The sequence below is a fragment of the Megalops cyprinoides genome, chromosome 17 (genome assembly GCF_013368585.1).
Source record: "Megalops cyprinoides isolate fMegCyp1 chromosome 17, fMegCyp1.pri, whole genome shotgun sequence".
In the NCBI taxonomy this organism is placed as follows: Eukaryota; Metazoa; Chordata; class Actinopteri; order Elopiformes; family Megalopidae; genus Megalops; species Megalops cyprinoides.
This window is the reverse complement of record NC_050599.1, coordinates 7,515,817-7,533,399: the sequence shown is the minus strand read 5'-3', so window position 1 is coordinate 7,533,399 and position 17,583 is coordinate 7,515,817. Positions and strand designations below refer to the sequence as shown.

The 17,583-nt window shown below is 41.0% G+C and overlaps 1 protein-coding gene and 1 non-coding gene across 2 annotated transcripts; both read left to right on the top strand.

Moving 5' to 3' along the window:
* Positions 1-3,723: 3,723 nt before the first annotated feature.
* On the top strand, positions 3,724-8,756 carry sox7 (SRY-box transcription factor 7). The gene is made up of 2 exons (XM_036550625.1): positions 3,724-4,293; positions 6,771-8,756. The coding sequence occupies exons 1-2, from the start codon at positions 4,062-4,064 to the stop codon at positions 7,655-7,657; spliced, it is 1,119 nt and encodes a 372-aa protein (XP_036406518.1). The 5' UTR covers positions 3,724-4,061; the 3' UTR covers positions 7,658-8,756.
* Positions 8,757-16,776: 8,020 nt separating this feature from the next.
* trnal-cag lies at positions 16,777-16,859 on the top strand. Its single transcript has one exon. It is a non-coding gene; the product is annotated as a tRNA-Leu (tRNA).
* Positions 16,860-17,583: the final 724 nt, after the last annotated feature.

Sequence of the window (17,583 nt, the reverse complement as noted above, 5' to 3'; positions counted from 1 at the left end):
AGTCTTTTGTAACCGTGTTCTTTGTATTCTTTCACAATAAATCTTGCTCTTGAATAAAACATGCAGCTTGATTACTGATTTAATGCCTTAGCCTTTTATCAGTCTACACAAAACTTGAACCCACTTGACAGCCATTGACACAACACATAAATATAGGAGGGTTCTCCTCACTACTGTACACTCAACTCTTGTGTCTGTTCATTAGAACTGGCATTGAAAATGTTTGACCACAACTTTGAAATGGGCTTATTGTTTACAGGAAGATTAAAGTATGTACTAACAGTTACAGCTGAGATTCTGACACCCTTATGGTTATTAATAAACACTTAACAAATTTTGGATATTACTGAAATTGTGGACTTGCAGTGGTAGATATCCTAACTTCTGGAGAAGTAATCAGATCTTTTTATTATCTTCTTGCTTTATAATCCCCAACATCCGTACAGGCCAGGATCAGATATTTGCCTTCAGATTCATGGACACCCTTCAGCGCTGACGGTCATCATTTCCTGTGACGTTCTTTTGCTGGCCAGTCTGAAACTTGAGACCAGAGGGTTAGGCGAACGCCTCCGCCGTCCTTCCATCATTTTTCAAAACAGGTCATTTTTCAGCGTTGCCCCGTGCCGGAAATGCTGTGGAACCGGCTCTTTTGGTCCCCCCTTGACTGTCGACACGAGGCAATCCAGTGGTGTGTATATCCAGTGCTAAGATCACCCGTAGTGCATTCCAGCTGCTCCACCTGTGAACACATTGGAGCCACCCTGATGTGGCAGGGCACGGTGGAGTAGTGCTTTACTGTGAAACGCTTACTGTGTAATCAGACGTGATCCGTGTCATCAAGGCACAGTATAGTCCAGGGACAGGAGTCACTGAGGCTTTTTTACTGTTTATGTATTATGCTTATATATTTTACTGTTTATTTTGATAGACGCTGGAGCCCCAGCCTTTTTTATGGTAGCTTTTACAATAGCCTGCCCCAATAGACAGTCACAAGACATAGACAGTCCCCAATAGACAGTCACATGTTAAGTATGCATAATTTGTCAGGTGTGTCTGTGTAAGGGCTGGGTCCTAATGAAGCATGAAATTACATAAAGATACTTTCTTTGTGGCAAGCTGACTTCCAACCACGTGTATCATGAGTCTGTTGACTCTCTGCATACTATCAGCAAGGTGAATACTGTAACAACTCGCCTACAGTATGTATTAATATTCATCTAAGGTCTAAAAATTTATGTAATGACCAGGTAAATGACGGATTCTAGTCAGGAAGGGTTAGTGTGGTTATTAATATTTAAACACAAAACTGTCACAGTGAGGAAAGAATATACTTGTAAAACCAACACATTGTTTGAAATAGTCGATGAAAGTTGCAATGTTTTAATTGCAGCTATAAGTGTGTGTGCGTGTGCGTGTGTGTGTGTGTGGGGTGAGGGAAGGAGGGAGGGAGGGAATTTGGTGAGGTCTGTCCCTTCACCCTAGCCCTTTTCTGTAATTTACATGTTTGTGTCTTTAATTATTAAATAGACTTGGTTTGGGAAAGAAGCCAAAATCGACCAGATATTCTTGTTTGGTGTTTGTGGGTGTTGTGAAATGTAACGGGTATTACTTCTGTTACTTTACAAACCTAGTAATACCCGAAAATACAGAATAATTTTAAATGTATGTATGAGTTTGAGAGTTTGTGTGCATGTGTTTAATGAGTATATTGTCATATACAGCACTAAAGCTTGAAGACAAAAAAGAAGAATGTAGAAATAAAAAGCTTGTTTGACACCCTCCGAAAATGTAATCAGGATATACTTAATTTCCATCTAATGATTTCATTTTTAAAATTTCAAAAGAGATGTCTCTAAGTTCTGAAATGGAATTTAATTAGCTGCCGACAAGTAATAAAATTTAAACGGGGAATTATTCCAAAAGACCATGCTGATGTTCTGTCAAAGTATAAGGACTCGGTGGATTTGTGGACAGTGTTCGAGTCACTCATGAACTTAGTTTGTCATTTGGGTCCTTACTGACTCGCGTATAATCCCAAAGGGTACCACGGTTCAGGTGAAGAGCAGCTCTGGGGCTCGTGTCAGCGAATTTAGCCAAACAGAGGCATCAACTGTTGTGTTAGCTGGAGGAGATGCTTGTTTGCACAGTTGACCTCTCTGAACATGACTGAATGAACAGAGACTGGACTGACTGGTGAGTAAAAACATTCCTCTCTCTGCACTTCCAGCAACTACACCTTTCATAGGAACATAACTGGGGTATTGATGGAGTCACTAAAAAACAATAACAGAAATCACTGTTTGTGGTGATCAATCACGTTTGTTTGAGACCGCCACTTCAAATGAACCTAAAAACAAAAATACGGGCAAGAGGGCCCATCAGGGGAGTGTGTGCGCAGCCCTCAAAATGAGCGCATGAGGAGACGAACTACACGTAAGGGCAGCAGGAAGTGGGGTATATTTCACAAGGTCCTGCAATCTGGGGCATCAGGTGTTGTTTCCTGTTTCTGAGGCGTAAATCACGCAGACGCGGCTGACACCTCGCTGAGGCGAGAGAGGGGCAGGAAAGGGGCAGGTTTGCTGCTGGAGTTCTTGGAGGGTTTTTCCTGCTGCCCGCGCACCATGTGTGTGGTGGCTGTCTGTGGAATGTGCTGTCAACAGGAAGCCCCCGTCTGACTGCGGGGAAACAGATTTCGCTGGAGCTGGGCACACTGTTAATCTCAACTCCTGTAGTTGTGCCCAATTTAAAAAGAATATCATTGGACTCAGTGCAGAAGTGATGGTAAATGGTGTCAACTCTAACGTCAGGGCCTTTACCATCACTGGCACAACTGGCAAAGCAACTTGGAAATAGAAAGATATTAAAAGTCGGTTACCAGGATTTTTAGGGATAGGTTAATGTTGATTGGCATGTCAAAAACTCTATTATATTCTTTGTCAACTTGTCATGTATGGAGGTTAAGGGATTATTGTATAATTCATTGCCGCCGATATCCATCCCCAGTGTCCATTTACATAGGCAGATGCACAACAGGAAAAAAGTGACGTCAGGGTCTTGAGGAATGCGCCAAGTCACAGCGTTCCGCCACTAACCTACCCCATGCGCGGCAAGGGACCGGTTTGTTAACTTTTGAAATATAGGGGAATTTCCCTCGCCTCCTAGGGGAAAAAATACTATGGAATATTTACGTCAGTTCACGTCATGGATAAATAACTTAGTGAAGCGACTAACTTTATGCCCTCCGTGTATTTAGGGTCATTATGGGTGATATCTATACATTATGGCTTTAATAAATAGATCAATAAAAGCCCAAAAGGCACCCTTCTGCATTGTTTAGTAACCTGTGTAAATATTTAATATTAATGTCTGAAATTACGTTTTAAAATATCACTAACAGAAAAACGCAAATTAATTTAATTAATAATTTAATTTTCATGAACAACCATTAAAATGTTGTGCTAATGCTTTTGGTAGCCTATTGATTCATAATGTCTATGATCAACAAAATTATATAAAATTATAGTACCACCAATACAATATTGTATTATAAAATTGTTCATATAGTACGTATACATGTACACATATGGTAATGTGGTAACAGGTTTGGTGTTGAGGTATTTTTTTTTTCCTTGTCTTTTTCGTCGCAGGTCTCAAGTTGCAATCAAGGAGGAGCTGAAAGTCCTTCGGGACTTCTTTTAGAACCTGCTCCTCAAATATAAGAGCTCCAAACACGAGGAAGGAGTGAATCACAGCCCGCAAGGAGGGGTTTAGCCAAACACTTCTCAATATCTGCAGAGGCGCAGCTTTCGCAATTTACTCAACTCACTGCACGCACAATTCGGCACAGGTTAGTGTACCAGAAAAAAAGTGCAGGTTTAAACTATATTCTTACAGTTCTCAATGGAAATTAGAATATAATTCGTTTTTCAGTAGAAACACCGAGAGAAAAAACTTTTAATTTGTGCGGTTCACAGTATCAGTTACCCGAAAACTAAACAAAGTTCCGGAAAGAGAGAAAGTGCGAATCACAGCAGAAGTTTATTTCTCATCAGCGGGCGCAGATGGCTGCTTTGATTAGTGCCTACTCCTCGTGGCCGGAGAGCTTCGAATGCTCCACGGGAGACGCGGACCTGCCGGACGGACACCCCACGCACAGACCCTCCGGGGACAAAGGCTCTGAGCCGCGCATCAGAAGACCCATGAACGCCTTCATGGTTTGGGCTAAAGATGAGCGAAAACGACTTGCCGTGCAGAACCCAGACCTCCACAATGCGGAGCTGAGCAAAATGTTAGGTGAGTTAAAACTATAATCAAGGAAAAAAGTGAATTCTGGAGTATATTGTTATCAGTGGTAGTTTTAGCAAACCACCTTGTTATTAGTGATACTAATAATAATACAAAATATGTCAATGTATGTGTTCCAACTGGTAACATTTTAAAACTTGATTTCATTATTTAAATTTCTAGTTTTAATAGTTTCACTTGTTACTGGAATTCAATATTTAATTCGTTCATTATTTCCCCCGAACCTTATTGTAATTCATCGCGTTTTTAAAAATGCGCTTGAGGCTTTTAAAAATGCGCTTTTGAACGATTATAAGATTTTTGTAAAAGGAAGAAAGCATTAAGAAATTAGGCTTGTAATTGTATAGGTGAACGAATACTTGGTTTATAGTTCATACATACTAAACCGGTTAACTTGAAGATAAACTTCATCCACGCAATCAGTTTCTTTTTCTCTGGAGCACTGTGAATCTCCCACATGACGGGCCCCATAGAATTTATGCTTTCATGACTATAGTAATCTTGAAATTTTCCCTCAGTTAGGAAGTCTGATGAGTTTATAACGTTCTCAAAGTTCATTTCTGTTTGCACACGAGTTGTTTCGGTAAATTAAACATTATTCATATTTTGGAATTCGCTACAAAGTATGCCCCGTTGTCATATTATGTGTAAAATAACTTAAATTGGCTCTGAAATTAAATCACACAATTTTTTGATGTTTTAATCTCAGCCTCAAATAATATATACCCTTTCATATTTCTTAGTTAGCTGTTGATGCAAATGCAAAAAAGATTTCAGTATTAGTCTTTGGAAACTGAATATTCTTTAGTAATAAGGATATTTTGGTCGCAAATGGTAAAAAGTATGAATAAAGACCCTTCCTAGTGAGCAAAAAGTGAATATTTTAGTCTTGAATGATAAAAATGTGTATAGAGAATCTTCCAAATGGGTAAAATATAAAGTAAGGAAATTAAATAAGTTGGTGAAGTGCTGTTTCAGTGTGTGCAAGGGATTTATGAACAAAAAAGTTTTTCGATTGTAAGTGATAACATTGATATGCATTAGTGTCTTGTATTTCATGAACACTACAAGTGATTACCATTTTTGCTATTTGCATCATTGGACATGATGCTGTTTTAAAAGAACATGTAGACCATTAACAGCATTTTTGCATGCAGAAACTTAGTTAATTTAGAGTATTTTTTCATTTCATTGAGGACAAATGTTTCCCCTTAATTTCTGTAAAAAGTTTTGGTTCAGTTCTTTATTCTTTCATTTCATGCATGTCAAGACACAGTGTCTTATTACCTATTTGATCAAATGGTAATTAATACTTTATTACACATTCTAATCTGTAAAATGTGGGTATTTGACAATGCTGAAGGTGTAAGCTGAGATACGCTATGATGAAATATCCAAAAAGTTTGCCCTGAAAGATGTCAAATGGCTCTGATATATTTTAATATAAGTGTGTATAACTAATTTGTTAGTAGCCCACAATATAATGTTGCGTTGTGCGCAATATAAGTTTGATATGTAACGTTTGATTGATGGCTGGATTTGCCAGAGACAAGCGTGCATTTGCTCACAATTTGATGTATTCACACAACATTTGTCCTCTTTGCTCGTGTATTCAGTTTTCCTGTTTACTCTCAGGATGCTAATCACAGTGTTCTGGAGCTGAACAACTGTCAAAACTTACTGCTGAAGCCCAAGAGATTTAACTAGTAAATGATGCACCAAAAAATGTGCTTTCTAATTGCAAATCATGTTTCTTAACAAAATAAAATTAAAATATAAAAACTATCCCTTGGAAGTGCACTGAATGTAGATCTGTAAATTTGATGGCTGATACAAGAGAGAGAATAGTGAGGTAGTGAGGTAATTGGAACAGTAAATGAGTGAGGCAATTGGTTATTATTGGAGCGATGAAATGAGCCGTGAGGCAGATTCCTGAATACATGCCCTTGATATCTTCAGTGTTTCCAACGTATTTATTATTATTTTTTTATTGATTTATTTTTTTAAAGAAAATTTCCATGTTGTTTTGTGGCCTTTGAGTGAAATTTGTAATTTGATGAATCAGGTATGATGGGTCTAAATCAAATAGTCACTGTGAATTTGTCACAAAATACCAAAAGCCACATAACAGAAGAAATTCAATTGTCCAGATCTTCTGACATACAAGATACAACAAATTTATTGTGACATGAAAAACCAATTGCGAAGCATTCTGTAAACTTAGTGGGCTTTATATTTCAAAACTGAAACAAAGTTTTTATTTTGTTTATTATGAAGAGAGGTTCATTGTTTATTTTTACTGTTATTATAATTTTTTTAATCTTAGACAACATTGTTGGTCATTCTCAAGAACTGCAGAGAGTGTACCACTCAACATATGGAATTTAGTTCATAATCAGGATGACACGTTGAGGAAATGAGGGTTAGGGAGAAATGGATGACGGTGTGTTTGTTTTCCTCTGCAGGGAAGTCGTGGAAGGCTCTGACGCCCCCACAGAAACGGCCCTACGTGGAGGAGGCCGAGAGGCTCCGGGTGCAGCACATGCAGGACTACCCCAACTACAAGTACCGCCCGCGCCGGAAGAAGCAGCTCAAACGCATCTGCAAGCGCGTGGACCCGGGCTTCCTGCTGAACGGCCTGGCCCCGGATCAGAACGCCCTGCCGGACGCCCGCGGCTGCTGCCACGCCCTGGAGAGGGACGAGGAGGGCGGCTACTCGCCCGGCGCCGGCCTGCCCGCCATCCGCACCTTCCGGGACTCTGCTGGCTCCAGCAGCAGCAGCTTCGACACCTACCCCTATGGCCTCCCCACTCCCCCCGAGATGTCCCCCCTGGACGCTATGGATCACGACCCCCCCACTTCCTTCTACTCTTCCTCGCCGCCCTCTTCTTCGTGCCCCAAGCCCCACATGAGCAGCCCGCCCCCCTACCACCCTGACTTCTCCCAGAGTAACCTCCACTGTGGCGGGCCACACCCTTCCCACATGCCCATGTCCCAGAGCAGCGGCACGCTGATATCCGGCCCCCCTCCCACCTACTACAGCCCGTCCTTTCCCCCGCTCCACCACGGGCTGCACAGTCACCTGGGTCAGCTGTCCCCGCCGCCCGAGCACGGCAACCTGGAGACCCTGGACCAGCTGAGCCAGGCCGAGCTCCTGGGAGAAGTGGACAGGAACGAGTTTGACCAGTACCTGAACTCCGGCGGGCACCCCGAGCCAGGCGGCATGACCATCACGGGACACATCCAGGTGACGCCGGCCGTCTGCCCCAGCACCAGCGCCTCCGAAACCAGCCTCATCTCCGTGCTGGCCGACGCCACGGCCGCCTACTACAACAACTACAGCATCTCCTAAACACCACCGCGCCTACAGCCGCCCTCCCAGACATGGTTATGAGTGGGCTTTTTAAGAGCAAAAGCATAGCAATATCACTGATGAGGGAGAAAGAGAGAGAGAGCCAGAGAGGGACTGTTAATGGACACCTCAGGGATGAACGGACAAAATACTGAAGCTTCTGTCTCTGTCTCTGAAAAGTGAAGCGATGGACAAGTTGTCTTGTTTTAAAAAGTTTTTATTTGTACCGTTCGGCATGTACAGATACTTTTAAGCCTATTTAAATATTTTCATGTACCATATAATAGCGATTGTTTATTTCCTTTTGCTGTTCAGATGTGTATGTCCCACCTTTTTTGTCGCTACACTGGGAGTTTTACCTCAACAGTTTTGTTTTTAAATGACGCTGGACTCTTCTTATGCAATCTCCCAAACGAAATGTCTGGAAGTGTCCATACCAGATTCACAGTGGTGTATTATGAAGAAAATATTTTATATCATTTTTCTTTTAACTGTCCTCTTAATATGTACTCATATTAGTATTGATGAGAGTAATAATAATGATAATTATAATGATAAATATTGTATGCTGATTTAGGTTTGTGAAATTAAATTAATTTAAATACAAATACAACATTTCTATAGAGTAATCTGAGAAATAATTATGCCCACGCACATCCTTGAACACACAGAATAACATCCATGAATGTTAGAAGATTGCAGATGATTATAATTTAAATATGATGTCATTATGTATGTGTCATGCAATAAGCTGCAACCGTCTGCAAACGGATGACAAAAACGTGTGTAAACACGATGTCACAATGCTAATATTCCAAATAATATTCTGTAATTTGATCAAACAGATGAAAATGTATTATAGATGCTCTTTCTATTCTGTGAGACCTGGTCGGGGAAATAAAGCTATTAAATAAACACACTATTCAAATATAACAAGGGAACTACTGTTTTTGAGTTTCCGGCCTTTATCGGACCTTTGTTTAGAGTGCAAATAAATGCATTTACAGTGTTAATACATGGCAAATAGAGGGAGGCCATGACAGGTTTACTCCTTACAACCACAACGTTTATTTTATAATATGTATGTCAGATAAATAAATTGCGGAATATTAATACATGAATAATAGATTGTATTTTATTTCATATATTTCTGCAGGCTGCAATAATGTCAGATAACTTTGCTGGTAGAAGACGAGACAAAACACCATGGACACTCTGACTTTTGTACCTCTAAAGCATAGTTATACTGGTATTAATCATATACATGTGTATACACTGATCCCTGGATGCACTGAATTTATCATGTTACGCCGCACTGCCCACAATTTTAAAAGACTGTATGTTTCTAGTTCTCAGTCAGATTTCAGGGTAAATTACTGCCATGACACAAGTATAAATTCAATATTGTGTTTGTAGATTTGGATATACAGATTACAGTCACTGGATTGTAGTGGTTCAAGCCTGAATATGCTCAATCCAGGCCACGCAAAGACTCACTCCTCCCCCTGACCCTGGAACATGTGTGTCACTCATTACAGGAACCTGTTTTCAGTATGTTTCCATTTCAGAAACACACAGGACATAGGGGTCTGACAGAAGGGACAATTATACTAACAACTTGGATATTTATCCTATGTGTGGGGAAAATTCCAGAGCACGCCATGGGGTAACTAGATAGTTTTAGGGGACACAGACACACGTTTGCCGTAGTTCCTTTTCCCCTCACGCTTGCGGGTCTTGTGGCCCCATGCTGGTCCCCCTCTCTCTGCTCTCGCACCCGACTCCACTCGCTTACATTCCTTCACGCTCCAGCGGTTCAGTGAAACCCAGCGGCGGCCCTTGCCGCCACCCCCCCCAGCTGTGCTTTAGGTGGCTTCCCCGAGCGCGCCGCGGCCCTTGGCCCTATCTTGCTGATGCAGACTTTGGTAATCTTGGGGAAATAAATAAATAAGGCCGCGGTTGTTGACTGTTTTACACGTTCCACATTTTTTCCTTTTTATTCTTCTTTCGATAAAAGGAATTCTGGGGCTCTGACAAATCCTGGTGTCTGGCTGGTCTTCCTGCGTTTTTTGGGAATGGTTGAGTCGCATTTCTCGTGCAGAGGATGTGCCAGAGGAGAGGTGTTTCCTGCCTGATAAGGCGGACCTCTCCGTCAGGATGTTTGGGCCCGGCCGCCCCGCGTTAAAAGGCCATCGGGAGGGAAGGGAACGCACTCTTCGTTTAGCGGGAGGAAGCACAGCCGCGCTGATTAGCATCTTACACCCTCTTTTTTTTTACCGAGGGCCTTTTTTGCCCCACTTAGACTTGTCAACACACACACACACACATACACTCACACACACACACACACACACACACGCACACATACTCCTGCGCACTCGCACACACACAGGTTTCATTTAATACCTTCTATTTTAATTTGCTCATACAAAGAAAAACCATTGGAAAAATCATTTGGAGATCATTTCTTGAAACAAGCACACAGTGTATCCATTAGATGTACACAGTGTCTGCATTTACCCTCAATGCATTTAAAACAATCCAATAAACCTACAAACATCCATCCTGGCTGGGTCTGTAGGCTTTGGGGCATCACTTCCTTTTGTATGCGGTGAGATCATTACTGTTTTAGCCTTTGGGCGGAGGCTGGTCGGGGCGCTCGACAGAGGGAGATGGTGATTTGGGGGGAAGGGGTTGAGGGCAGGCTGCTTCAGGCAGGGTCCTCTGCTGCAGCTGGAGCTCCAGAACCTCCGGGGTTAGACCGGCCTCCAGGACTGACCAGGGGCAGATTCCTATGGGGCCACAGCAAGCCCCATGTTACCCCCCCCCCACCCCCCCGCACCCGTCCATCGCCACAGGGAAGGGCAGTTTGTACCATTGCCACACTGGACTAACTCACCTCGGGAAAGGTGCACGTCTAAAATATGGGCAACCAATCCTGGACATCTTAAATATGCTCCATTTCTGAACAATTCAAACCTATGTTGGTTTGATTATAAAATCAAATTTTTTGTCTTCCTGCTATTCAGCCATTGTATTGGAAAACCAATAATTTAGTTTGTAATGAAGGTGCAGGATGTGCTTTGCTGGACAGAACAACCTGTCCTCAGGGTCATCTCTGACAGCATAGAGCTACTGTACTAGAATTCTGCTACTATCAACTCACAGCTACTGCAATTATTGATTATTATTATTATTACTATTTTAATGAGATGATTATGAGTCCTGTCTAAGTGAAATGTCTACGCAGTGATGAAAAGTGCTGTACCCTTGGGTTTACAAATAAACAAGGCAAATGTAACATAACTTTAAACTTTTCTTTATAAAAAATGAGAGCTCAGCTGTTTGCCATAATCATAACATCCAACTTAATGTGCACTTTTTCAGACATGACTAGTTGTGTAATGACATTCTCCACATCTGCAAAATCAAAGTAGTCAATCTACAGCTAGTGAGCTAAATCAAATCTTTCCACTGTTTGCTATCCAAAGAAAATGCTATTTTGTGAAGGTGGAACTGAAAGGTACCTAGCTTGCTTAAGATAAAAGTGACAAGTTTATTATTTAAAGTAGCAGGATGATAAATTGAGTTAGTCTGCAAAACCTGGCCTGTTTCTGACAAATTTTGCCGGTTTGATATTTAAATACCACAAAAATCCTGAACAGTCTTCTCTTACAGAATGTCTTCTGTGTTTTATGCACTTGCATACTTTTTATGTTTTAATCAATTTAAGTCTGTGAGTCTCGTCTGTTGGAAATCTCATTACCAAATAACTTAAATAAAGAAGGAATTCTATTATTTTCATTACATGTTTTCTGATACCAAGAACAATGTTTATTCAAACATTCAATTTAAAGTTAATGAATTTCAGCGAAAAAAAAAAAATCATTATATACAGGTTAGACCTGATGTGTTTAGCTCCTAGCGTACACTGAAAAACACTAAAAGAAAGAAGTAAAAAGTATACAATAATTTTTATAATACATTAATGCTCTGATTAGTGTAGGATTTTGAATAAAAAAAATGTTTTTTTTTAGCTAGTTTTTACAGATCTGATCAAGGTCACAAAAATTTCTCAGTGTGGACACTAGGAAATATTTTGCATAAAATATTGAATATGTTCAGTTCCAGAGAAGGCCATGCTGTGGAGGTGGTCTGGTGCTAGATTTGCCATCACGTTCCAACTCCAAAGCTCCAATTGGTTAAAACCAGTTCTGAAGTATTAAGCTTTACTGCGTGTCATCATCTCGTGCTGTGCGTCGGCTCTATACACATGGAGGATAATTAGCCCAGGTAGCAGCATTCTTGGCTCATCTCACTGTGGGGGGATATCCTAGGAGTAGCCATACTGCGGTGAGCTTTGGGGTGTTGGGGTTGTGCGTGGAGTGGGTGTAATGCCTCGAAAATTTGAAAAACATATTGAGCTGCATATTGATCTTTTTTAAATCTGATGTTCTTTCAAGAGTTTAAATCATATGCGCTCCATTCTTGTCACCAATACCAGCTTTGTATTACATGCACGATACCTTTGCATGGAGGTGAACATAAATTAGGATGTATTTTTTTTTTTTTTTATTTCGGAGTAAGTAATTTCAGGGCGAGAGAGTGTGAGAGACTGAGGCATTGTCCCAATGCATGAGATCTGAAGTGCCTGGACCTGTGAAGTCTGATCTGTCACCACTTCCAGACCTGAGCGTAAACACAGCCTAAGTTATGGGCCGCGCTTGTTTATCAGGACGTGGACTGAATTAACCTGAGCGTGCTTGTCAGAAGCGGCTGTCTTGTTGTTTTCTTTGGATGATCTCTGGAGCGGCTCCAAACTCTTACTGCCCTGCTGTCTCATGCAGTCAGGTAGTCTCTTCTGCTTCCTGTTTCCTCCTGCTGAAGTCATTATATCTAAAGGCAAACAAACAACGCAGTCTTTTCGAATGTGTCGTGGCCCCTTGCATCTCTGTATCCACTGTGTGATAAGGTAATGAATCACAACAGCTGCATAAAATATTAACTGTCCAGTGGGATTATAGCTGGTAGAGATCCGTTTAGACAGCATGTCTACAGCAGAAAATAGGACACACCCTCTGATGACTATATATGTATTAAAGAATGTGCACAGGTAATCAAACCAAAGGCCTTTGTGTCATTACGATATAGCCTTCCCATACTGAGGAATGGGGTACTCACACAACCATGGATAATTGAAATGTCTGTAGAGGGTGCTGGAAAAAAATATTGTAACTAGCTTTTATTTAATGTTTTGTGAGATAACAGCATGTTGTGAAGTCATTTGCAAAGTTGGTGTGAATTTAAAAGACACTTTACATACAAAAAATGTTCACAACTGAGCGTTAAGTATTGCTTTACAGCCAGAGCTTAGCTTTTTAAACATGAAGCCCTGTTTTTCTTTTAACATGCCTATCCTCCTTTGATAGGAAGAATTTAAAACCTGGCAAAACAGGAAATTTGAGGCAAATATATGATCCTACATATGGTACTGCAAATCCAGCAAAGCGTTATTTCCGTTCATTTCCATCTCCAAAACCGAGTTTGCGCAGGGGTTAATTGCTACAGAATAATAATGGGGTTTTATAATTTGTACCTGGCGGACAATGCTGGCCATTTGTGTCAAAAAATCCAAAGCAGAGGATTATGGGCAGAGCTATTTTCCCTCTCATTGTGATGAAACAACAGCCGCGGCGTGTGTGAGAGGGAACTGGTGTACGGGGTGCAGGCTGAAGAATGGAGCAGACTTGGGGAGGGATCTTTGCCATGTGGCAGACGACTCCCACAGACGCTCTTGGAGACTCCTGGAAACTTCAGGGACGGCGAAGGAGCCAACGGCCACCCACCTCCACCTGAGAATGAATACAACAGCCGGACGAGGGCCTGCACCTGTTTTCAGGAGATACAGACCAGCGCTGTAAACAGACCACTGGCCCAGAATACGGCTCTTAATCCAGAGAATAGGTTTCCTTACACCTCTCAAAGGAACACATTCAAAAAACCCACACAGTTAAATCCGTTTGGCATGTTTACCCTTGCTTTCTGTCTCTCTAATGTTTTATATGAAGCATGTTAGCTCCTTTCGCATGTATTCATTCCTCTAAATATACCAGCATTCCACTTTCCTAAAAGATATATTTTAATACGTATGCCCTAATGTATCTGGAAAAACAGACAGATGGGTCCACACAAAGACACACACACACGCACAAAACATCTATGTGTGCACGCGCACATGCACACACAAAACCACAGTTGTTTCAGAATACACAACGTCTGTGATATGGTGCAAACCCATTCTTAAGAGGTTGACTTGTGCATGCACAGCTTTGACTGCTCTGTACGACGACGGTTCAAACTGCAGTGATATCTTAATTTATCAGTGAGGTCTGGGTGACACATGTGGTATATGATTCATTTTTGCTGCCATAAACAATATGGCTGCTCTGCACCTATTATTAACACACTGGTCACTCGGTATGAGCAAAGCTTGTTTTTGACTCCCGCAGAGTCTCCCCAGAGACACAGAACTCTTCACCCCTGCCTTAGGAGGGTCTTCCTATTGTGTTCCCTAATTGCGGTATGGTTCCTTCATTTTCTTGCCTTGTGGACGTAACATCCTCGCTGCTTCCTCGCTTTCAGTTGCTCTTGCCTTTGAGAAAAAAACCCAAATTCACCTCTTATTTTCTCTTATCTAAAGAACAATGAATCTATAGGATCAGAACACAAAACTAGTAATCATGCTGGTGTGGTAATCATGAATTTAGATTAATTAAAATCTAGAACATGCAGAATTAAAACAAAAAAAGTTGCACTCCATTACAGTCGATGGTACTTGCTACACCACCCACGATGTTGGCAACAGATTGCCTCCCCTTGACGTGATTGTTTGATTGTTTGAGTTGGCTGTGTTGTGAATGTGAACCAGCTGAATTGGTCATAAACAATACAATTTTAGACTCTTAAGACATTTTTAGACTGCCTCTTTCAGCTGTTCCTTGTATAATGTAGGCATATTTATTAGTTGTCGATAAAGGCCTTTTCTGGTAACAGATTAAATTGAAAACAATGAAAACAATGAAAACAGATACACTTTGTACCCTTGATTAGTCTGGGGGTCTGTGAGTATGCAGTCCTACTGATGAAATCACCGTCCCAATCCCAAACAGTCTCTTATCTTCAACACGTCACCATCACACACAGGCTTTCCGTCGCTCTGATTCACAGCGCGTACAGCTCACAGAGGAACAGTCTCACCCGACAGAGGAAGGAGGGTGACCTTACTGACTACGGTGGCATCACTTCCACCCGCCCACACACCTGTGCAAGGCGGGTTTTTGATGTTGTTGATGTCTGAGAGTATAAGGAATCCCTTCCTGTGTCGTGTCCATGTTCTCACATCCTTCGGGGTCACACATCAAATAAGGAGCCAGGAGGAAATGAGTAAAAGAGCCCCGGGAACTCCCTGTACCATCTTGACAGGTGCAAAAACAGGACGTGAGTTCAAGAAACGTGCCTCTGACCCACACACACACACACACACACACACACACACACACACACACACACACAAACACACACACTCATATGCGCACGTGTGCTTGCGCTTTTGCTGAAAGACGGTAGGAAAGCAGACTTCACACAAGGGAGCACCGAGAAGGAGAAAAATGGTCACGGAGCTTACAATAGGCCTCCAACCTGCTGCTTTTTTGGAAGAGGGAGCTGGTCACTTGTAGTACGTTGATAAAAGGCTACAGTCTGTTCCTGCCCGGTCTACGGCTCAGAGAATTATAATATCACAGAGAATTTGTGCAGTTCTGTGATTCAACAAAAGGTCACTGGCCCAAACGGCTATTCTTCTCGGTTGAGTTATGGTATATTTGGCGTGGCGGAACACACTCAAAGGGAGGAAACAGCTATTAAAGAGACCTACATTAACAAAAGGACTTTGGTCATATTTACTTTCTAAGCACTTGTGTCTGCTGAATAGTCTGGGTTTGCACTTTAAAAGGGCACCGAGCTTGCCCTGGGGGTTTGTGGCCATCCGTTTGACCTTTTTTTTCATCTTAGTAATTATGAAATTGTAAAGCCTTTGGAGAACAGTTCCATTAGTCTAGCACCCAATGCATGCAGACGCTTCAAAACTGGAGCTATATTTTTACCACATGTAAATATATTCACATCGTTTCAGATCACAATGTTGCAACTCATAAGGAGCCGAATGTTCTTTCACCTGTTTGATAAAAAAAAATTATAAAGAATATCCATTTTACAGAATTCTAAGAAACAGTAGCTACAATACAGACCCCAGAGATCATGCTGCAGACTTACTCTGATATACTGTACCTGCTAATACCTGTTCTATTCTCGATTCTAAGCAGCGTACAGCTGGCCCCACAACGCTGTGGCTTTTTTTTGCTCCGCAATGACCAGTGGAATAAAATGCACAAAGCACTCACTGTATGACTTCATTTCAGGTATTTTACATTTCAACTAGACATTTTTGCATTAGGGACCAGCGTGTTATGTCACGGGATGTTGCTGTGGTAAATATCAAGACAAAAGGCATTTAAACAAATTACATTTAAAACAAAGTTTTCACATGTCTCCCGTTGTAGATTTCACTCGTATGTTGGCTTACAATTTTTAGAAATACTCTGAGGGACTTAAATTCCTTCGATCAAGGCACTATATTAAGCGAAGTAACTTGATTAATTGACTAAAAATGTTTGGAGTTTCGCAAAGCCAGCTAAAGATTTTTTAGAGTGAATACACACTACGTGTAACCTTAACTGATAATCAGATAAATAAAATAAAATGTACCAAAGCGCGGTACCCAGAGTGGTATTACGTTGTAGGGTATTACGACACCAAGCAGGCTTAAACATCCTTACTGACACAATCTAGTCTAACATAACGAATTACACGACTGCCATATTGCTGTACAGTGAAGCATTGCTTATCAGTAGTCTCAAAGGCTCTTGATATTTTAATTTGTGTATTACTGTAGAAATCAGCTATCACCCACTAAAACCCAGCAATCGTACAGAATTCAGCTTTTTAGGTGCTTATATACCATTATGTATTTATAGCGGAGTTCTCCGCATGCAAGTACAGCTGTCAGGATGGCCGAGCGGTCTAAGGCGCTGCGTTCAGGTCGCAGTCTCCCCTGGAGGCGTGGGTTCGAATCCCACTTCTGACAGAGCAAATCTTTTCTGTACAAGAGCGCTAATTAATACGAAACGTGAAAGTACAGCTTCTCTTGTGGCATAATGTAATTACAAAAATGTAGATCGTTTAAAGGGTGAGTAGTACTAACTGTCACTTTTACATACCTAAGATTGTGTCTTTCTGACTGTGCTGAAAAATATTTTATTTGCATTTTAGAAGAGAAAATGTAACATTTAAATAACATTATATAGAAAACATTCACTTTATCAATACATTAATATTAATATAGAAATTAATATATTGTAGAATGCAAAATTGCCATATTTTTTTAATTGACATGGACTATGGCTAGGCTGTGGAAGGCAGCATGTAAGCAATACTAGCACAACACATACATTGACTCTCATTGAATGAAAATGGAATCATTTAACCCTGGAAATGGGATAGAATTTTTATCCTGTTTCTTTTGAAATCAGCTGTGGTTTCAGATACACTTAACAGCTTCAGACCTATCATCAGTTTGGAAAATGAGGCTCTGATAGATTTGATAACAGAGGTTACAGGATAGTATTTAACTGTTGCTGCAAAACCAGAAACCTGTTGAAGAACTTTAGTTATTTACTTATTTTTTATATAATGATTTACTTATCATTAATACAATTTTTTGTGAGGAATGTATTTTTGCATCATACAGTATTTTAAAGAGCTAAATAACCTACTCAATGAGAAAAAAACACATCTTCCTAACTCAGTTA